Source organism: Callorhinus ursinus, unplaced genomic scaffold (assembly GCF_003265705.2).
Source record: "Callorhinus ursinus isolate GAN/ISIS: 27379988/994484 unplaced genomic scaffold, GSC_fseal_2.0 scaffold22, whole genome shotgun sequence".
Taxonomy (NCBI): domain Eukaryota; kingdom Metazoa; phylum Chordata; class Mammalia; order Carnivora; family Otariidae; genus Callorhinus; species Callorhinus ursinus.
In genome coordinates this window covers 14,889,346-14,912,328 of record NW_027397084.1, presented here as the reverse complement: position 1 = coordinate 14,912,328, position 22,983 = coordinate 14,889,346, and the positions used below count along the sequence as shown (strand labels likewise).

General features: G+C 37.5%; 1 protein-coding gene across 3 annotated transcripts in view; it reads right to left on the bottom strand.

The window, feature by feature from the left end:
- The window catches only part of BEND6 (BEN domain containing 6), a 48,221-nt gene that overhangs the window by 21,296 nt on the left and 3,942 nt on the right, over positions 1–22,983 (bottom strand). The window contains exons 2-4 of one of the 3 annotated variants that reach the window (XM_025890720.2): positions 8,479–8,698; positions 3,337–3,372; positions 1,082–1,259 (exon numbers count right to left, since the gene is read on the bottom strand). In XM_025890720.2, the coding sequence (XP_025746505.2) occupies positions 1,082–1,259; positions 3,337–3,372; positions 8,479–8,598 (334 nt within the window). In that variant the 5' untranslated portion in view covers positions 8,599–8,698. The remainder of the gene's footprint in view (positions 1–1,081; positions 1,260–3,336; positions 3,373–8,478; positions 8,699–22,983) is intronic. The other 2 variants (XM_073905262.1, XM_073905261.1) reach the window with 2 other exon arrangements.

Genomic DNA, 22,983 nt, shown 5'->3' with positions numbered 1-22,983 from the left:
AAACTGGTTACAAAAATTCAATACTTAAAGTTGAAAAAAAATAGAGATAATGGCTTGATGTTGGAATAAACATATTTTAGCTGTAGCTGTTTCTACTTAAAGCTATGAAGTCTTCAATGTGATAAATATTCTTAGGAAAGCATGTGAGTCATTACCACGAAATGGAAATCTAGCTCATCACCATGCTCTGTCTCTTATCATTTCTGCCTTCACATTTATGTGGAACTGTCCTCTTTACTTCCATAGCCATTACCCTGGGCTAGGCTGTCATCGTGTTAGTCTGGATGACTGCAATACTGTTGGAGAGTGGCCCTTCCCCGATTTCTTTCTTGTGTTATTTGTACTCATTTTGTGCACAGCAGCCAGAGGGATTTATTTTCAAAATGGTCTGTGTATTTACTGTTTTACAACAGAACGCTGCCCAACACAAGACATGTTTGCCAAATATTCAGCAGCACAAAATAGTGCATGATGCTTAACTGCAAATGGAAAACACAATTTTTGAAAAATAAACACTTAAATACAATATAGGATCCTAAAAAAGACATTATACCAAGTGGTTTTTAATTTGCATAAACTGATCTTTCTTCTTTACTAGTCTTCAGTGTAATGTGATTTTTTTTCTCAGACTACTCTTCCGAACTCCAAAACTACACTTCAATATATAGGATCTTTAATTCCAGTGGTTCTATAATGCATCATAACAGGTCTCATTTTCTAGTGCTTTCCCTAACAGAGGGGAATGAGATAGCACATCATGAACATGATAACATATTTGTTCTGTCTTACTAATCTTTTCTCTCTGGGACCTACCATAGTGAGTAGCCCCTAATAAATGCTCAGTAAATATCCACTGAATGTTATTAAATGAATACAACATTTGGTATTTTGTAGGAATAATCAAAAATTCTCTAAGCCATAAACTAAAGGCTTCAAGAAGAGTGCTTCTGTGTTTATGTAATCACAGATTTTCTTAAAATGTGATTTTTGATTTTTTTTCTCTAAGTACTGATTTGCAATGATTTTCACTCATCATATATTTTTCCTTTTATCTAAAACTATCAATTTTCTCTAAGTTTACCTTGAAGCATGACCAAAGACTGTCGAAGTCGGCTGTTTTCTTTCCGGGTGTTTGTTAGTTTTTGTTTCAGGCTTTTTATTTTCATGCACAATTCCTCCTTTGACAATTCTGCTAAAGGCTCTTCATCCTCACTGGAGCTCTCACCAGGCAGAAAGGCATTTCCTGAATATGGGTCTCTCTAAAATACAAGGCAGGCACAACAAAAGAAGCTTCAAAGTGACTTTAATGGTTTACCCCATGTTCTGTATGCTGAAGGGACTTAATCAGACCTATGAATCCCTCATCTCCCAGGAATTTCCTGCTCTGGATGAAGAGTTGTCTTACCTAGTGAACTAGCCTCAGCTTTGTCTTACCCCCTCCAGGGGAGCTCAGAAAAGGGAAGACATCAAAGTTTCATGCACACATCTGTCACATAGCAGAAATCAGGATTCTGTCTAACTTCAGTGAAGAATATGAAGTAGAAAAATGGTAAAACAGGGAAGAATCAACCAGACTGCCACTCAGATCTTTATAACTCATCCCCACCCTCCATTTCTGCCCTAACTTTTCCCTCACAGCATCTCTGTTGAGACTGAGAAATCTGGGGTTTATTGCATCAGAGAAAAGAGAGAGAAGATTCACCCAGAACAAAGCATTCATGCTTTCCTTTTAGTTTTAGAAATAATTTTTAAGGTCAATAGCAAGACAATAGTCTGAAAACATGCATTTGGGTTGTGAAACCCAGGCTGTGTTGAGACAGAAAAGGATTTACTCAAATTACTAAGCTTGTGTGTGTGTGTGTGTATACATAAATATATGTGTATATATATGTATATATATGTAAAATCAGAGCAAAAATGGAATTTATAAAGATCCAAAGGCTGAAGTATAAAGTTTTTATTTTTTATTTTTATTTTATTTATTTTTTTAAAAAATTGTATTTATCCATTTGAGAGAGAGAGAGAGCACAAGTGGGGGGGAGGGGCAGAGGGAGAGGGAGGAGCACACTCCCTGTTGAGCAGGGAGTCTGATCCAGGGCTTGATTCCAGGACCCCAAGATCATGACCGAAGCCAAAGGCATACGCTTAACCTACTGAGCCTTGCAGGCAGCCCTGGAGTATAAAGTTTTTTAAAAAATAAACTTTAGAGTAGAAGAGATAATGTTATGACATAAAGGAAGTTTCTGTTGCATAGGAAGGAAAGAGACATTCTGGTGCCAGGAGAAGTCTGGAAAATAAGGAGCTGGGAGGGCAGGAAATCAGATTCAAGTGTCTTTGCTCTTCCTGACCCCACTGTTCGGGGGGAAAGGAGATGGGCAGGGGCAAGGGTATATGATAGAAACATCCAGATAAATGAAGAGCAATTCTAGAACAACAGGGCCTTGGCTCCTTGCTTCTCAGTGCATTAAAAACTCCCTAAAGAGGGACACCTGGGTGGCTTAGTCAGTTAAGCTCTGCCTTTGGCTCAGGTCATGATCCCAGGGTCCTGGGACTGAGTCCTGTATCAGGCTCCTTGCTCAGCAGGGAGCCTGTTTCTCCCTCTGTCTGCCACTTCCCCTGCTTGTGCCCACTCTCTCTTTCTGATAAATAAATAAATTATTTAAAAAACAAAAACCCCAACTCCTTAAAGAGGTCCCATGTCCAGCATTAACATCAGGGCAATATGGGGCCTCTCTGGATCATAAATCAGAAATGGCTAAAATTACTATCTAGATAGCTGGATAAGAGAAAGTAGCCAGACTTTCCAGAGTTCTTGAAAAGCAGCTAGAGAATCCAAATAGTCCCTGTGTCCTGTTCAGGAGACAGGTAAGTGCTGAGGAAACTGGTGAAATAGAAATAGTTTAGTGTGTAGACAGTGAGTCCACACAATGCCAGAACCTTGTAGAAGATGGCATTGGGCCCCAACCCTGCTGGCAAAGAGAGCCTCTGCAGACAATGGGGTTGAAGGAAGAAGAGGCCAAGACTCACTAGCAGAGCATAAGCAACACACATAAGAGATACTCCCTGAAGTGCTAGGCCCTGGGGAACAGGGGACACTGCATAGCAGGGCACTACAAGACCTCTTCTTCATAAGGCTGTGATTGTTAACAGCAAGAGAAGTAGCTGACTTTCCTAACACAGAGAAAGAGACACAGAGAGTTAGACAGAATGAAGAGACAGAGAGGAATATGTCCCAAATGAAAGAGCAGACCAAATCATAGCAAGAGACCTAAGCAAAACAGATATAAGTAATATGCCTGATAGATATTTTACAGTAATGATCATAAAGATACTCACTGGACTTGAGAAAAGAGTGGAGGACATCAGTGAGACCTTTAACACAGAGATAAAAAAAGAACCAATCAGAGATCAAGAACACAATAAATGAAATTTAAAATACACTTGATGGTTGGGGCACCTGGGTGGCTCAGTTGGTTAAGTGTCTGCCTTTGGCTCAGGTCATAACGCCAGGGTCCTGGGATCAAGCCCCATGTCTGGCTTCCTATTCAGCAGGGAGTCTGCTTTTCCCTCTCCTTCTGCCCCTTCCCCTGCTTGTGTGCTCTCTCTCTCTCAAATAAATAAAAAAATCTTAAAAAAGTACACTTGAGGGCGCCTGGGTGGCTCAGATGGTTAAGCGTCTGCCTTTGGCTCAGGTCATGATCCCAGGGTCCTGGGATTGAGTCCCACATTGGGCTCCCTGCTCCTTGGGAGCCTGCTTCTCCCTTTGCCTCTCTCTCTGTCTCTCATGAATAAATAAATAAAATCTTTAAAAGAAATACACTTGATGGAATAAATAGCAGACTAGGTAAAGCAGAGGAATTAATTAATGATCTGGAAGGCAGAGTAATGGAAAGTAACCAAGCTGAGCTAAGGAGAGGAAAGAAAATTATGCAAATTGAGAATAATCGTAGGGAAATCAGTGACTCCATCAAGCATAATAACATTTTCATTATAGGGATCTCAGAAGAAGAAGAGAGATAAAAGGGGGCAGAAAATTTATAAGAGGAAATAATAGCTGAAAACTTCCCTAATCTGGGGAAGGAAACAGATATCCATGTCCAGGAGGCACAGAGATCTCCCCCCCAATTCAACCCAAGGAAGTCCACACCAAGACACGCAGTAATTAAAATGACAAAAAGTAATGATAAAGAAAAATATTTCAAAGCAGCAAGAGAATAGAAGACAGTTACATACAAGGGAAACTCCATAATGACAATGAAAATCCATTGTCAGTGGATTTTTCAGCAGAAACTTTGCAGGCCAGAAGGGAGCAGCATGATATATTCAAAGTGCTGAAAGGGAAAAATCTGCAGCCAAGACTATCCAGCAAGGCTATCATTCAGAATAGAAGGAAAGATAAAGAGTTTCTCAGAAAAACAAAAAATAAAGGAATTCATGACCACTAAAGCAGCCCTACAAGAAACATTAAAGAGGACTCTTTGAATGGAAAGGAAAGATCATAAATGAGAGTATGAAAAGTAAAAAATACAAAAGCAGTATAAGTAAGTATTTTTGTATAAACCAGTCATGGGTATTCATAAAATGAAAGGATGTAGAATATGACACCATATACCTAAAATGAGGTGAGAAGTGTAAAGAATGGCTTCAAAATTAAGCAATCATCAACCTAATATAGACTGTTCCATGCAGAAGGTGTTATGTGCAAACCTAATGGTAACCACAAGTCAAAAACCAGGAAGATAGGCAAAGAATAAAGAGAAAGGAATCCAAGTGTATCAGGCCAACAAACCATGAAAGAGAGCAAGAGAAGAAAGGATCAGAGAAAATCTATAGAAACAACCACAAAACAAATAACAAAATGTCAATAAATACATATCTACAAATAATTACTTTGAATGTAAAGGGATTTTTTTAAAAGAAGATTTTATTTATTTATTTGAGAGAGAGAGAGCATGAGCAAAGGGGAGGAGTAGAGGGAGAGGGAGAAGCAGACTCCCCACTGCGGAGGGAGTCTGATGTGGAACTCGATCCCAGGACCCTGTGATCATGACCTGAGCTGAAGGCAGATGCTTAATCAACTGAGCCACCAGGCACCCCTTGAGTAGTCAGTTTAGACCCAGAGATAGAGGCTGCATGTTAAGTAAGGTAGACCAGCAAGATAGGAGAGATCCTCAACCTTGTGGAGCTGCCATAGTAAACCCCAACTGCCCTTGCTGTTATGTGAAAGGGAAGTAAACCTCCATCATGTAATGGGGTCTTTGTTATAGCCTTTGAAACACACATCATAAGTAATGCAGATTTTGGTATCCAGAAGCAAGATATCCAAAACCTGACATATGTTTGAATTACTTAGAGATCAGGTGGTGGGCCAAAAAAGCAGAGATATAACATATTGAAAAGCTATTGACTCTTGTTCGACCTTGGTGACATATTTGGTAAAACTGTCACCTGGAATACCTTAGAAGGCAGATCATGTGCTTACTGAGCCTGGAAAAAAGAAGGACGGTGTGTACCAATGATTTCTTGTCAGTGACAGCCAGTTTGCAGAGATGGAAGGTTTTCTCCTTCCACCTATTGAGATTGCAGCCTATAATCTAAATTTACTGGTAATCAGTGGAAAAGCAATTTACCTCTACATCTAAATAGCAGGAGGTAAGACTGTGATCTCAAGGCTTTCTCAAGAGCTTCTCTTGATATCCATTGAGTTCCATCCCAATGGTAAGCATCAACTTCAGTGTGTTACCTTCAAGCTTATTGTTTCACATGGCCATCAGGTAACTGCCATAAGTTGGAGAGAAAAGAGGCTGAGCGCAGATGCCATAATAATAGAGGAGAGTTTGGGGGGCGCCTGGGTGGCTCAGTCGTTAAGCGTCTGCCTCCGGCTCAGGTTATGATCCCGGGATCCTAGGATTGAGTCCTACATCAGGGTCCCCGCTCAGTGGGAAGCCTGCTTCTCCCTCTCCCACTCCCGCTGCTTGTATTCCCTCTCTAGCTGTCTCTGTCAAATAAATAAATAAAATCTTAAAAAAAAAAAGAGGAGAGTTTTCAGGCTAATTTATGACCAAATAAGATCTCTGGCTTAGTTACTTGCCATGGAACCAAATAGAAATAAGTAGTTTGGAAAGCTATAAACTTTTTAAAGAAAACAAATTGCTAAAGAAATCACAACACTGGCTTAAGATCATGCGACTACTTTACTCCTCAAGGAACCACTGGGTCTCCCAAACCTGCACCATTAAATCGAAATAAGATGCCATTTTCTCCCGTCATTGCCAAAAAAATGAAATATGAATATCAATGCTAAGTGTTGGTAGGGAAATACAAATATAGGAGCCCCTCATGCCCTGCTTCTGGGCATATGGACTGATGTAGACATTCTGGAAAGCAGTCTTATAATATCTAGTCAAATGAAGTAGAAACAAACCTATAACTTATAAGCCTTAAATCACCCTCTTATGTGTTTATTCCAGAGAAAAACTCATATTGTTTCTTAAAAAGACAGGTATGAGGAGATTTATTTTTTCATCGTTTGTAGTAGCAAGATGCTACAGGAAATTTAGGTGTTAATCATTGGAGAAAAGGATAAGTAAAATCTGGTGCTATGCAGTAGTTAGATACAATGGATCAGACATATAATAGCAAGTAAGTAGATGTTAAAAACAGAGCTGATTGAAAAATCAGAAACAGGTTGAAATATATATCATGATACCAATGTACTACTAAATGATGTATCTATAAGGTTGTACAATGCAGTGTGATCTGTAAGAAGGAAAAGGTTGGAAACGAGCGGTATCCATCATAGGAGACTGGCTAAATAAAGACTGGTACATAGACACAGTGGAATAATATGGAGCTGTAAAAAAGAGAAAGTTCTTTATATACTAGCGGAAAGATCTTAAAAAAATGTTAAGTCAAAAAGCAAATACAAAGCAGCATATCTGGTAATTTACTTTTTTGTGCAAAAGAGGGGACAAAAATATCTATTTTTTATATTTGCTTTATTTGAACAAAGAAACACTGTAAGGATAAACAAGAAAGCAATAAATGTGGTTATCTATAATGGGTGGGTAGGAGGTGGGAACAGGGTGGATGGGAGACAGGGATGTGAGGGAGAATTTTCACTGTTTACCTTAAAAAATATATATATTAATGTGTATTAATATATATATTTATATATATTAAAATATATACCTTCTGATTTTTTTTAATTCAGAAAAACTTTATTTTTTATTTAGCTTTCTGACTCTGTTCTTGTGCCTTCAACACTTTAACAATCATTTGCTGCTCAATAAAGTGCACTTAATCCTGTCATGTACACATTTAGCACACATGGAACCACCATGGGCCCTGCTGACATGTTTTTTTTCATTTTAGAGAACCTCGTAAGAACTTTAAAGATTTATTTATTTACTTGAGAGAGAGAGCATGCACATGTGCGAGCTGGGGTGGGGGGAGGGCAGAAGGAGAAGGAGAGAGAATCTCAAGCAGGCTCCTCACTGAAGAAGGAGCCCAACTCGGGCTTGATCTCAGGACTCTGAGATCACGACCTAAGCCAAAATCAAGAGTCAGACATTTAACCAATTGAGCCACCCAGGCACCCCTAGATCCAAGTAAGAACTTTAAGTCTCACAGCACAAACTCTTTAAAGATGGACTGAGAACACTCCACAAGCAAATTTTGCCAGTTTCCCAATCTTCTTGGTATAAAGATAAACAGTTCCATTACCAGGGTTTGGGGAAAGTAGGGGTGTATTGTCGATACCCTATGATAGTGTGTCAAATGCCGGACCATCCTGAATGCCTCTAGACACTGTCCCCAGAAGATTAAAAAATATTTTAAACCATGAGAATGTATAGTATGTATTTAAAAAATTAAATAAGAATACATGCACATAACAAACTACATGTATTACAAAGACATACAAAAATATATGTATTACAAAGACATACAAATAAAATGAAAACAGAATAAACACATTATTGGGTTGTCCAAAGCATAAGAGGACATTGGGAGTGGGGAATTCAGATTAAAAAGGAATAAATCAATAAACATAAGAAAGGAGCCCAGATAAAACCAGTGATGAACATGGGCCACAAACTGGAGTTAAAAAAGAAAAGACACAGTGAATCTTAAAGTAAAGGTATTTCAATTTCTTCAGTACTTTTTGAGAGGAGAAATAGTTTCTGACAAGTTTGCTGCTCTTTCATTTTCCAGATTATGAGGGAAAGTTTGAACCATGGCATAATTGGCCACACTCGAATAGAAGCAGGTAAAATTTCTTTTGAGTATGTTTCCAACTCAACTTGTGCAACATTACAAAGAGAACATGAAATTTGATTCCCTTGGTTGAACAAAGAATTAAAAGGAACAATAACTTAATAGAAGAAGGGAAAGTCCTAAGTAAAAAATTATGAAAAGGATTATGGAATTATGCTGGCGCTAGAAAATAAAATTATACTGAGGTAACGGAACACCAACCTGTCCTTTATCCACGTCACTATTTGCCTTCTCTGAGTCCATTGTCTCTGTCCTTTTCCTCTTTCCTTTTCTAAGAGCTTGGGTATTGGGAATGTCATCTGTTTGCAAGATCTTCTGCATTTTCTCAAGTAGTTATCAAAGATTCTCTGAGACTGTAGGAAGAGGGAATGCCCATGTAGATGATGCTATTCTGGACGTAGCCCCAAAATTAATGTTTTTCCTTAAAAACAAAAACAAAGAAAGATACATAATGTATTTACAACTCTATGTTTGTTTCACAATGGCAGTAGCCACTCAAGTAAAGTACTTTTACTAAATGCTTTCTGTCTTTCTCCTGCTGACCAATTTTGTGGTTGGTTCAGTATCTTTTTTTTTTTAAAGATTTTATTTATTTATTTGACGGAGAGAGACACGAGCAGACGGAGAGAGCGAGAGAGGGAACACAAGCAGGGGGAGTGGGAGAGGGAGAAGCAGGCTTCCCGCGGAGCAGGGAGCCCGATGCGGGGCTCCATCCCAGGACCCTGGGATCATGACCTGAGCCGAAGGCAGGTGCTTAACGACTGAGCCACCCAATGTCCTCATCTGATTCAATATCTTTCAATTTCATCATCATCATGAGGGTGTCTTGTTTCCATGATGTGCTTGATATGCAACGAGTTGTCACTCATAAAATGAAATAGTGTGAAAAATTTTTCATCTTCACAAGTTTTTTCTTGTCAGTCAGTTATAAGGAGTCTAAAAACCAACATAGAAACATTATAAATTTATGCAGACAGTATTTCACAGGACCAAAGTTATAAAAGGCATTAATAATAGTAGATCTCATCAGGATCAAAATATTCCAAGGGAGATCAATAAAAATTGCTTGGAAGTTTGTTTTGTTTTTTCTGAAAACTCTATAGTTTTGAGGTGGAAGATTTTTCTTGGTGTAAATTTAAGAATTTACCATAAAGAATGGAAGAAAAATATACCTCAAAGGCAAAGATACATTTCATAAAAAATTTTAAGGGATAATCATTTTTCAAAACTTGAAAAGCAGATGATAATTCTTAGGTAGAACAGGGTTGAAATGATCAAATTTAATTTTTGTTATGCACAAATGGTGTAGTACATTTGGTTTTAGCATCCTTATTACTCGCATATATTGGTTTGTTTCTATGAAGAGATATTTAATTACAAATATCTTTAAATACAGAAGGGGCTGAACTTAAAGGGACTTCAAGATATATGTAGACTATTGAGTAGAAGGTAACGTATGCACCTTACCAAAGTATACTAAATAATTCTTTTAGAAAATATGGCACTTTTACCTACTTTAAGAGAAAGTCATCATTCTTTACTCCAAACATGAAATAATATTTGGAATTGTCTTGCCAAAATTGCTTGTTGTGACTCTTTAAAAACTTACTTTGGGTTTTATTTATTTATTTTTAAAGATTTATTTATTTGACAGAAGAGAGAGAGCATGAGAGAGCACAAGCAGGGGGAGCAGCAGAGGGAGAGGGAGAAGCAGGCTCCCTGCTGAGCAGGGAGCCCAATCTGGGACTCGATCCTAGGACCCTGAGATCATGACTTGAGCCGAAGGCAGACGCTTAACCGACTGAGCCACCCAGGCGTCCCTGGGTTTTAAAATATATGAATAATATTTCATCTCATACATGGAATTGAACTGTCATATCTGACTTACAAATATCAGCGATTTTACTTAGCATCAAGCTTTATTAAAAATTTTAATGATACAAGCAATCAAGAGGCACATGTCAAGTAGGGAGAGGTTTAGGGCATCCTGCTGGCTTTGTAGGTCCTTCCTTCTCAGACCACATAGGTACTCTGTGGTCTAGAATAAGTGAGGCCTCTAAATGAGGTTTGAGGGTCACCTTACACAGTGGGGAGTGTATAAGTTGTAACACATCTCCATTTTATACCTCAAAGTTGTATAGCTTGCATGACCTTTTCTAGGAAGTTATAAACCCATAGGTTTTAAGTATGTTTGCCTAAGCAATCCTAAATCAGGGATATATAATTAAGAACATTCCATAGATAAAAATTTCATTCCTAGCAAATATCATTAATCCATTTACCCAGAGCAAGGTCAACAAACAATTTCTATAAAGGTCACATAGTAAACATTTTAGGCTTTGCAGGTCAAGAGGCAAAATTGAGGATATTATGTAATTCTTATATAGCAAAAAAGAAAATAAGTTTTTACAAAATTTTATTCATAAAATTGAAAATATACTATTAATAATTGAATACAACTTTTTGTAAGACAGTTCTACTAATGAGAATAGAATTAAAAAAATAACATCTTGTTCAACTGGGGTTCAAAGTTTTCCCCACTGTCAAAATACATTTCCAAGTATTCATTTGTTAATACTGACCTGTGATGAGATTTTATGTATTCCATATTTGAAAATGTCTTTCACACCAACAGGTATTGCCATATATTGATATTAATCCATGAGTTTATAATTTTCTTAATTGAGATAAAACTCACAAAACATAAAATTCACCATTTTAACCATTTTAAGTATATGTTCACTGGTTTTTTAGTACATTCACAATATTGTACAATTATCACCAAAGAAGTTCATACCTCCCAATATAAGTTAATAATTTTAATTGAGAATATTCACCTCTTAGTAGACTTTTATAGAATTCTATTAAATTTGTTTGATATTTGCCGTTTTAGTGTGCCATTCCATTGCTGCAATTAATTACTTCCAATTAAAGGTTAGATAGAAGCTCCTCATTGCCCAGTTAAATGTATTTTTTTAGATTTATTTATTTATTTTAGATGGGGGGAAGGGGCAGAAGGAGAGAATCTTTAAGCAGACTCCCCACAGGGTGCAGAGCCCAGGAGGATGCTGGGCTCGACCTCATGACCCATGAGATCATGACCTGAGCTGAAACCAAGAGTGGGATGCTTAATGCACTGAGACATGCAGTTCCCCTTAAATGTATTTTGGAATAGGGAAATTTTCTTTGTATTTGCATTAAAGTCTGAAACACAATACTAGAACTGTAGTTTGAACTGGGGTACATCTGGTGCACATTTGACTAGAGATAAACATCTCAATTCTTGTTACAACTTTTGGCATCAGGGGAAGTATATAAAGCAGCCTGAGACATTACTTATGAGTGACATATTAGTTGTTATTGAAATGACTTTACCTCGGTGTAATTTTTGCATATAAGTATTTGTTTTGTCTTGTAATTTTGTCTTGTAGTTTGTTAATGAATTCATTAAGAAACATTATCAAGTCTGTTATAAAAGGTAATATCCATTAGCCATTCAGTGTTCCAAAAGCCACTCAGCATTCCATAGGAGTGGTTGAGGGCAGTTCTCATTACCAAAAATTTCAGTCTTGGCCCTGAGCTCACACATTTGCAGTGAAACTTCACCACTGCTAAGTTATGGAAATGTTGTATAGCAGGGCAAGTCAGAATACTCAAATTCTATTTCTGAAAAAATTCATGGAAGTGATGATGGTCAAATCCACAAGAAGGAAGTTCACCATTGGCACTATTGGTTCATTACTGAATTACTGAATTACAGAAATTGCAAGGTGATCTTAAAATTTATATGGAAATGCAAGAGATTGACAATGGCCAAAACAATCTTGAAAAAGAAGGAATTTGGAATACTCACAATTCCCAATTTTATTTTATTTTATTTATTTATTTATTTTTTTAAGATTTTATTTATTTATTTGACAGAGAGAGAGACAGTGAGAGAGGAAACACAAGCAGGGGGAGCGGGAGAGGGAGAAGCAGGCTTCCTGCCGAGTAGGGAGCCCGATGCGGGGCTCGATCCCAGGACCCCGGGATCATGACCTGAGCCGAAGGCAGACGCTTAACGACTGAGCCACCCAGGCGCCCCTCCCAATTTTAAATCTTACTACAAACCTACAGTAAGCAAAACAGTGTGGTACATATAAATCATTAGAATAGAATTGAGAGTCCAGAAATAAGCCTTTACATTTATGATAAATTGATTTTTGACAAGGTTGCAAAGACAAGTAAGTGAGGAAAGAAGAGTCTTTGCAGCAAATGGTGCTGGAACAACTGAATATTCATATGCAAAAGAGCGAATCCTACTTCACAGTATATGCACAAATTAATTCAAAATTTACATTTAGATCATAGACCTAAATGTAAGAACTAAACTATAAACTCTTAGAAGCAAACATAGGAGTAAAATTTATGATCTTGGGTTAGGCAATGATTTTATAAATATGACAACAAAAGTGTTATTCACAAGTTAGACTATGAAGAAAGTAAAAAAGGCAACCCACACAATGGAAGAAAATATTTTTAAATAGATCTCATAAGGGGCTTGTATACAGGATATATAAAGAACTCTTACAATGCAATAATAAAAAGACAGCCCAGTTTTTTAAATGGACAAAGGATTTAAACAGGCATTATTTCAAAGAAGATACACAAATAGCCAATAATCACATGAAAAGATGCTTAATATCATTAATCATTATAGATATGCACATAAAAACTGTGATGAGATGTCACTTCATACACACCAAGATGGTTATCATCCAAAAAGACAGAAAAAAACAAGTGTTGGTAAAGATGCGAGGACATTGGAACCCTTATACATTGCTGGTGGGATTTTAAAATGGTGCAGGCATTTTGGAAAACAGTTTGGCAGTTCCCCCAAAAGTTAAACATTGAATCATCCTGTAACACATCAATTCTACTCCTAAGTATATACCCAAGAGAAATGAAAACATATATCCATGCAAAAACTTGTAGACAAATGTGCATAGTTATATTATTCATAATAGCTAAAAAATAGAAAATCCCAAATGTCTATCAACTCATGAAGAGATAAATAAAATGTAGCATCCTTAGAGTGAAATATCATTCAGCAATGAGAAATAAAGTTCTGGTACATGTTAAAACATGCATGGGCTTTGGAAACATGCTAAGTGGAAGACACCAGTCACAAAAGATCACACATTATGTGATTCCATTTATATGAAATGTCAAAAATAGAGACAGAAAATTTATAGAGACAGAAAATAGATTGGTGTGTTCTTAGGGGTAAGAGATTGTGGGGATGGGGGTGGGGAGGATGTATGATTGCTAATGCATATAAGAATGTCCTTTCATTTAGAGAGAACAAAAATGTTTCTTAAAAAGTGGATTGTGGTGATGGTTGCACAACTCTATGAATATACAAAAAATATTGAATTGAACACTTCAAATGGGTGAATTGCATGGTATGTGCATAATAGTTCAATAAAGCTATTTAAAAAAAGATGTAGTAAGTTCAAATGTTTTCTGCAAAGTACCTGCTGATAAATAATAGAATGAATAACAGTAGGCTTTAAACACCTTATATTTTCACAAGTTTTGTAAATTTGTCCGACTAAACCCTTTTCTGCTCCACACACATTTTTACCACCATTGGTTGTAACACATCTCAGTAGATTCACAAAGACTATTTATAGAGGCGAATTGGTCAGTCACTCTAAACTCAGCAATTACTCCCAAAAAAACAAGAACAACTGAACGGTATCAGTAGCATCTGTTGACTCATCAAGCACCAAGGAAAACTCAAAGTCATTTGCCTTGTTTTTAAATTGATTATTATGTTGTTCCTGATGTTCTCAGTTCTTTGAGCAACTGCTTTTGCTGAAAGCCTAATGATCTTAAGTAAGTTTATTTTTTTTCCAGGTCCATGTCTTTAGCTACTGCAATCAAGCATGGTTTAATTAACTCACTATCTGTTAATGATTTTCCTTGCATGGCTAACAAATGAACCACTCAGAAACTTATTTCAGATGAATACTCACTTTCATTTCATTTCATTTCATTTTGTTTCATTTGTTTGTTTAGTAAGCTCTGCATCCAATGTGGGGCCTGAACTCATGACCCCAAGACCAAGAGTTGCATGCTCCACTGACTGAGCTGGCCAGGCACCCCCATTTCTTATTTTTGTGAAGAAATTCTACTGGGATGAGATATTTCATTTTGCATTTTCTATTATTATTATTTTTTTTCACAGTTGCTGTCCTGTGAATTGGAAATATCGTGATGAGTGACACATATCATGTTCTTTTGGTAATATTGACACATATCATGTTCTTTTAGCACATTTATGGTGTCACCAGATCATAAACACAAGGCTTTGCCATGTGATTTGATAACAAAATAAGCCTATGGCTTTAAAAGCATGAAATACAGTTTTCACTTTTTTTGTTGTTTTTTGACATGATTGGCATGCACCAGTAATAAAAAAATAAAATAAAATGCCACAGTGTGACAATATGCATGACACTGAAACACTTGTGAAATTATTGTAACTGCATTACTGTGATTTGTGGGGCCCTGAGGAACAATACAAAGTGATAAGATTGCCTCATACGGTTTCTGTCATAACTACTCAACTCTGCCCTCATAGCATAAAAGCAGCCATAAGAAGATGCAAAAACCTAAGTGTGGGTATGTTCCAGTAAAACTATTTATGGACATTGAAACTTTAATTTTACAAAATTTTCACTTATCATGGCATGTTGTTCTTATATTGATTTTTTTCGACTATTTAAAAATGTAAAGAACATTCTTAGTGTGCAGGCTGCATAAAAACAGGTGGCAGGCAGATGAGCAGTAGTTTGCTGAACCCCATGGGGGCTCAGTTATCATACTTAAATGGAGTTTAAACCGTATCATCTGCTTTCTTTTTATTCATCTTCATTTCTTTTCCTGCAGAGTAAGCCAGCTGCTTTAACTTCTTTCTCTTCAGTGCCTTACTTCACTGCATATTACTACTAATAAATTAAGAACAGTACTTGAGAGACATACAGCAGGTAAGATCCTACAGCAAATTGTTATTATTTGATAAAGTTGAATTTTGCCAGATTTAACTGATAGGGACTTGTTAAGTATCATTTAGTGATGGTGACAGACACCAGATTCCTAGGTCACTGGGGTTGAGGATAACCCCAGGAGTGGAGGGAAGGGAATAGGGAGTTATTGTTTAATGGGTATAGAGTTTCGGTTTTGCAAGATGAAAGGGTTCTGGAGATGGATGGTGGTGATGGTCGCACAACAATGTGAATATACTTAATGCTTCCGAATTTTACACCTTAAAATGGTTAAGATGGTAAATTTTATGTTATGTGTTTTTACCACAATAAGAAAATTGGAGAAAATTCGTTTATAAAAACGTTGTTTTTGTAATATCCCTACCTGTACTAAAATCTGTTACAGAGCAAATATCAAGTTTCTTCAAAAACACACAATTCTTTCAAGACTGACCAGCAGGGACATATCAAACCTCTTTTATTTTTTATTTTATTTTATTTTATTTTATTTTTTTAAAAGATTTTATTTATTTATTTGAGAGAGAGAGAGAATGAGAGACAGAGAGCATGAGAGATAGGAGGGTCAGAGGGAGAAGCAGACTCCCCGCTGAGCAGGGAGCCCGATGCGGGACTCGATCCTAGGACTCCAGGATCATGACCTGAGCTGAAGGCAGTCGCTTAACCAACTGAGCCACCCAGGTGCCCCGAACCTCTTTTAGAATGACTACTTTTCAGTAGACTTCAGGCCAATATTCTGTTACAACATCCACAAACAGATGATTCAATGTTTATATTACCTGCTAATTAACAAATTCATAAAGGATGTTGTGAACTTGGTAATGTATTAAATACACCTCTTAGTTCCTAATAGTAGAAAATTCACCATGTAGTTATCATCCCGTCTTTATTTTTTGCTAGCAGAAAACATTTCATTAATTCCCAAGATAGTACTTGTAGGATGTGAAATTAAACATAAACACAGCCATGAGAACACCCATGATATGTGTTTGGTTGGATAATATAAGTCAGCGGCTTTCAACCATTTTTGGCAGTTCACAGTGAAAAATACAGTTTACATATTGATCCAGGAAATACACACAAAAAACTAAAACAAAACTTCATGAAACTTTTTACCCTTACTACATGTGACGCACTCTCTCAGTTTCTCTGTTGCTCCTGACCTGGCAAGGTGCTAAATGACCCAGCTTTTGTCTTATCTGCAGTTAGGGTGACCTGTTTACTTTCATCTTGATATATTCAGGAAGAAGACTTCTATAGCAGAGAGGTATTAGCACAAAAATCAGAGTCTGGGAATGGTGGAAGACAATCCTTACCTGCTCCACAATGTCATTTATTCCCACCAATTGTCTACGAAAAGCCTGTAGCCATGTGTGGAATTGTCTGAAAGCTTGCACAAGAAAGTAAATGCAAAACTTAAAGACTCTGGATGAGTTTTCCTGTGGTTCTAGGACCTCCAAAATATTTTCTAAGAAACACCAGTTTTTGTGAGTAGTTTTTCCTTGGCTATTTTTCTGTTACCATCTTCCCTGCACCCCCACCAACCCTCGGTATTTATGTGACTTTTTCCCATTTATCAGAAACACAGATGCCAAGTTAAGCATAAAGAAAAATAAGAATCAATTAAAAGTTCTATTTTAGAATAACTATAGGTCATGTAAATCATCTTCCATTTCACATTTTCTTGATTAATGCAGGACATTCTATTCATCTTGAAAGTTGAGGGCAAGATGAGATCATTATGCTTTTTGCTTTAAGTAATCGTATTCTAGAACATTAAATTTTAGACCAGTTTCTAAAATTCACGAAATGTAATAGTTCTGATGCAAGAATCAATGCCTACGCATTAAAAATCAGGAGTGATTCAACTTTTGAATATTAATTTATCATATCAATTATAACATGAAAGGAGAAACCAATCTCTCTTTGAAATATCTGCCCCATTATACCCTATATTAATATCATATCTTAATGAAATAGTTGGTTACCATTTAGATAGTCTCTATTATTTTTGTACCTTTATAATCTCAAAAGTTGAGGTCTAAACATAATTAATGTGCTGAGTCACATATTTCAGATAATTTAACTTAATAAATCACCTTAAGTGGTTTGCCCCCTCATCTACTACCAATAATTTTCTCACTCTAATTTTCTTTCATACCATGTTAAAGCAACATAAAACAAAATAAAAAAAAAGCAATGATCAGCTACATTTCACATTTTTTATTAAGTTATTTCTCTACCTCCTATATATAGGTCATTAGAAAAATACATTCATGTGTCTTTATGAGTGACAGTATTTTTCTTCAATAGATTCAGAGAATAATGAAGATGGAAGGAAATGTAAGAGACCATCTCCTTTCCATTACCTGTATTGCCAAGCCTGGGTGTGGGCAGCCATAGGGCAAGTCAGGACTAGGAATTTAGAAAAGGTTGGAGAATGCAAGTATTGATGGAAAAAGGAAGCCCAAGGAAATGAAATGGATCTATTTAATCCAGCTGAAGTCTAGAAAGCTACCTAAAAGCAAGGAAGGATAGATTTTTACAGTGAGTTCAAAGTGAGGGAGCCAACCTCAAGGTTCAGGAGTGTCAAAGACTGAGAGGAACAGGGAGCTCAGAGGTGGTGGCATTTTGGGACAAGGTTGTGAATTCTTGATTCCATAGTAGAGAAATGGCTCGAACAGCCAAGGGAGGCAGAACCTCAGGCAGATATACCTCCTGTTCACAGAAAGAGGGGGGAGACTAAACTTGTCCTCCTACCCAAGGATTGAAAGCTTAGTGAAATACCTTTTTTTGTTTGTTTTTTTGCTATGTAGGTCACTTGAGAGACTCTTCCAGTCTGAATCTTTTGTGAATATATTAGATGATAAAGCAGGGTCACATAGGACCTAGAATCAATCAAACTGTCTGGATCCCTAACCGTAGATCCAATACTTACTAATCATGTAACATTTCTGTCTCTGTTTCCCCATCTGTGAATAATAACAGTACCCCATCATGAGCTGATATCATAGGAATATTAATAGCATATTCATTATTTTATTTATTTAGTTTATTAATAGTAGTATTTTTATCAGTAACTGAAGGAAAAAGACCCCCCAAATCCCCCTCATAAAAGCTTAGATCAAACATGTAGTGTGTGTGTATGTGTTAATCTGGATGCCTATGATGCTATATTAGACAAACCAAGTCTTACTTAAAAATATAAAGACAAATTATTAGGGCTATCCATTTTTTTAAAAGTAGGCTCATACTAACATGGGGCTTGAACTCAAGACCCTGAAACAAGAGTTGTATGCTCCACCGACTGAGCCAGCCAGGCACCCCAGAGCTATCTTTTTTAGGAGGGACAGTCAGATGGTCTCTAATAGAGGCCTTTTTCCAAAGTGGGACTCTGCTTAGCCTGCCCCAAACTAGTTTAGCTTCCTGGAGGTGCTGAGTTGAATTTACCCAAGTGATAGTGATGGGGCAATGAAATAATAAGAACGGATCTATAATTTTTCAACAAAAGAAGTCTTGCTGCATTGAAGGATAGAGGAAGTGGTCTAGGCAAATCCTTCATAGGCTAAAGGGGAGGAGCAGATCCCTCGTGTGCTGGGAAACAGCTGATATACTGCTGGAGTGTCTGGTTGGCCCTCATTCATCTGGTTTGGGTTAGTCTGAGGACAGTCAGAAGAGAGATAGGGTAGCTGCCCAGCAAACCTAACTGGGAGGAATTCCTTTAGGCGTGAGGCTACAGTGGGCAGGGAGGCAGTGTAAATGAAAAGCATGCAACAAAAACTGTATGGTTTTTGAAGTGCTGGAGAATCGTGATAGCACTTGCCATCTTGGGGGAAATTCTATATCTCTAAGCCTCAAGGTCCTTATCTATAAAGAGATGAGTAGTACTTACCCATGGTTGCTGTGAGGATTAAATGAGTAAATGTATGTAAAAACATTTAGCAGAAACTTAGCAGAGAACAGATACTCAGCAAGTGTTAGCTACTACTAAAACAACTTGGTAGTCCACCCCAAGATAATCATTCAGTAATGAGGAAGCTCAGGACATGGTGTCCCATGCTGTTTGAGTGAGAGAGAGAGAGAGGTGGATAAGATTATACCAAGCAACTCCCAGGGTGCTGCTGCTGGTGCCTCTTAATCTAGGCACTAAAACCCAGACTTCAACAGCTCACAGGTGGCAGACTGCCAGGGGTTCTGGTACACTACTTGCAGTCCTACAGTGTCTTCTCAAGGTGGATTCCTGCCTCATTTCAAATGGCCGCAAAATGAAATTGTGCAAAGAATGGTGCTCACTAGAGCAAAGGGTATGAGCCACTCAATAAAGGGCGTCAGTTCAAAGTTGGTCTCTAGGTGGAATGCATGAATGTTGTGCCACTAAACCCTTCACAGGCTAGAGGGTCAGAAGGGAACTTGGAGGAAATAGAACCAGCCAAACCAAGAGATCAGAACACCCCTGGAAACTGGGCCTGCCCACTGGAGTGAGAAAGTCACATGATGAAATAATAAGCCTCATGATGCGGCACAATGGGATCACAGTGATAAGACAATGAGATCCAATGTTCTGAAAATATGGTGGCGGGGTGGAGTCAAGGTTCATAAGTATGGCAAGTGTGGGAAGCTAGAGATACAGTGGATGGAGCTGAGCACTTGGTATGGACAGGAGGTCTTCCATACCAAATAAAGGAATTATCCTGGTGGGATTGAGGGCCCTAGTTACCGAGTCTCCATAGAAGGATGAATGGGGAAAAGCTTCATAAACTGTGGCTTGAGGCAGGATTTAGGAAAAGTAATTGCAACATTTGCCAGGATGTCTAGGAGTAGCTTTGGGGAGCCTGATATTAAGTCCTCCTGACTTTCTTTTAAGCCTTAAGACTATGGAGTCCTTGCAGACTCTGAGCTCAAGACCAAATTTTAGTACCAGTGTTTTTGGCTCAGAATGGGTTTATCCATCCAAATATCTAGATATAAATTGGGATGCTTAACTGGTCTGAAGGTAGCTCAGGAATCAAGTTAGCCCTTCCCATGACAGCAGGGTGTGGAAGTGGTCCTAGATAGTTAACAGAGTCTTCCTTTTCAGGGTTAGAACAAATATCTCAATGAGAGTTAACCTTAGGGAACTCATTTTTCTCTTTCCTAATCTGTTCAAAGTTGCAAGAGGACAGCACATCATCTCCAGTTAGTCTCAGGGTGGGCAGCATTTGCCTGCATTTGGGAGATGTCCCAGAACTTTTATATATTAGAGTTGAGAAATTCCTCTGCTCATGCTAAGACTCTTCTCCCAGTCTCAAGGAGGTACCTAGGTAATGCTAATGTTGATGGACTGAGAGAAGCATTTGATACTGCAGAAGCCTTGGAATCTGTATGGATCTGTATGGTTCTGATAATTCTCTCTCTCTCCCTCTCCCTCTCCCCCTCGCTTCTTCCCTCCCTCCCTCTCCATTTTGTTATTTTTTTTTTTTTAAAGATTTTATTTGTTTGCCAGAGAGAGAGAGCAAAGTGGGGCGGGGGGGGCAGCAGGTAGAGGGAGAAGCAGGCTCCCCGCTGAGCAAGAAGCCCAATGCGGGACCCCATTTCAGGACCCTGGCATCATGACCTGAGCTGAAGGCAGACACTTAACCAACTGAGCCACCCAGGTGCCCCTCTCTTTTGTTCTTAATAACTCTTTAAGAACTTGATGAAAACTATGGACCATGGTCCCCAAAAGAGACCCACATTTTTATATATAATTTTAGGATCCTAGAAGTCCATTCATTAATTCCAGGTCCATTAATTCCAGAACTCCTGCAGCAGATAGGACAGCAAGAACAGGCTTTAGGTTTTGGGCTTTCTTCATTGAAATACAAACTCCACTATATTCAAATTTAGTGTGTTTGCTGTTTGTTTCCCTATTTTACCCCAAAAAGTGTTTTGGGGTTAACAAAGACATTTTAAGATATACTTTTCTTTCTGTTATAGATCCACAGGATGTCATTACATTGGGATAATGTCAATAACCTTTGGAATAGTATGTTACTGAAACATTTTTTTACTAATCATCAGTTACTCATTGAAGTTCTCTGTTCTTTTTGGGATACTTGTTACCTCTGCTGTCTTAGTGACATTATTCTTTCAGGCTATCAGCATGCTAATAAATTAGCATATAAATCTATTGGCAGAAAAAATTTAATGTAAAAGTGCTACAAAAAATTATAAGAAATGGAGGAAATTTAGCTATTAGATATTGCTGTCATTTCAGTAACACAATTTGGAATTTCATTCATAAACATTAGTCAAGATTTTATTCATCTCATATTTACTATGCAACTATAAACTTCCTACCTTACTTTTTTTTCTTTTTTCACTTGAGAATGTATAAATGCTTGTAACCCTTATGGTGGAACTGGAAGGCACTAACTTCAGCTTTCAAACTTGCTTTGTAAATTGCCCCTATTAGAAATGGTAGAAATATTTTACACTGTCTGAATGATAATGAACAATGCTGCTCAGTGATTTATAACTCTAAGAGCTTTATAATTTGATTTATGAACAGCTCTCAAATTTTCCATTGGCAGTTCATACAACTATGAGTAAATTTTCTTGCCAAATGACTCAGTATTTTGCTGCATGACTAATCCCACACTCAATGTTAGAAACTATATAAGTGAATTCTATTTGCTAGTGGATAATAAATGATTACTTTCCAAAAACTGTCTGCAAAGCATTATAGGGTAGATGAATTCAATTACACTGACATTTTTTTAAACTCTCAGACTCAGTAGACTTTTTTGAGAAGCCTGTAATGTTCACAAAAAAGAACATTCCCCCCACCCCAACAACATTATTTGGGATTCCGCAACCCATAGGACAACAAATCCTAATTAGGCTCTAAAATTTCTAAAATGTTACAAGAACAATTTGGAACGATTCACTTGAGATTGCCTCCAACATTACATTACACAATGTCATTTCTTCTAGATGATGCAGCTCCTTTACCTTTCAATACAAGAACCCATGCTTTGTTGGCACAGGTCTTGGTCTCAGATTGTTATGAAAAATGATTTGGGAATACATAGGCCACACAACAAGTTTCTTCAGATACCTCTCAATTTTCCTTTTATGCCGCTTAAATTCTGAGAGTAGAAAACTTTACCTAGGAACAAGTAGGTTACCAGTCCAAACTCAGTATGACTTATTTCTAAAAATTTATTGCTAGAGCCATTCTTACCTAAACTTTTTGCTTTCAATAGGGTAATATTTCAATGTAGTTACATTGTGTGATTACCAGCTGGGTAATATACTCACTTCCATTTAGGTTTGTAATAAAAGCTTACAGATAATCTGGGCTCCATTCCAAGGTATTCTTTATCTTTCCCTAAAAATCCTTTCCCTAGTCTGACTGTTAGTAGGTAGGGTTAGTGGGGAGGAGACCATGGGCAGGGAGTCATCCTAACTAGTCAGGGTCAGTGTTAACTGAGGAGTCAAAAGCAGTGGAGAGCAGAAAGAACCCATCTGGGGGACTAAAGATATGTTAAAATAAACAGCTAAACTATAAATGCCCAGAAGAATACCCCTTCTCCCCTTTCTTTAACTCTTAATTTCTCTCTCATTGCTGGTTCAATTTCTCAAGTTCCCTGGAAACTTGCTTACATACCCCAGCCTGATAAAAAAAAAAAAAAAT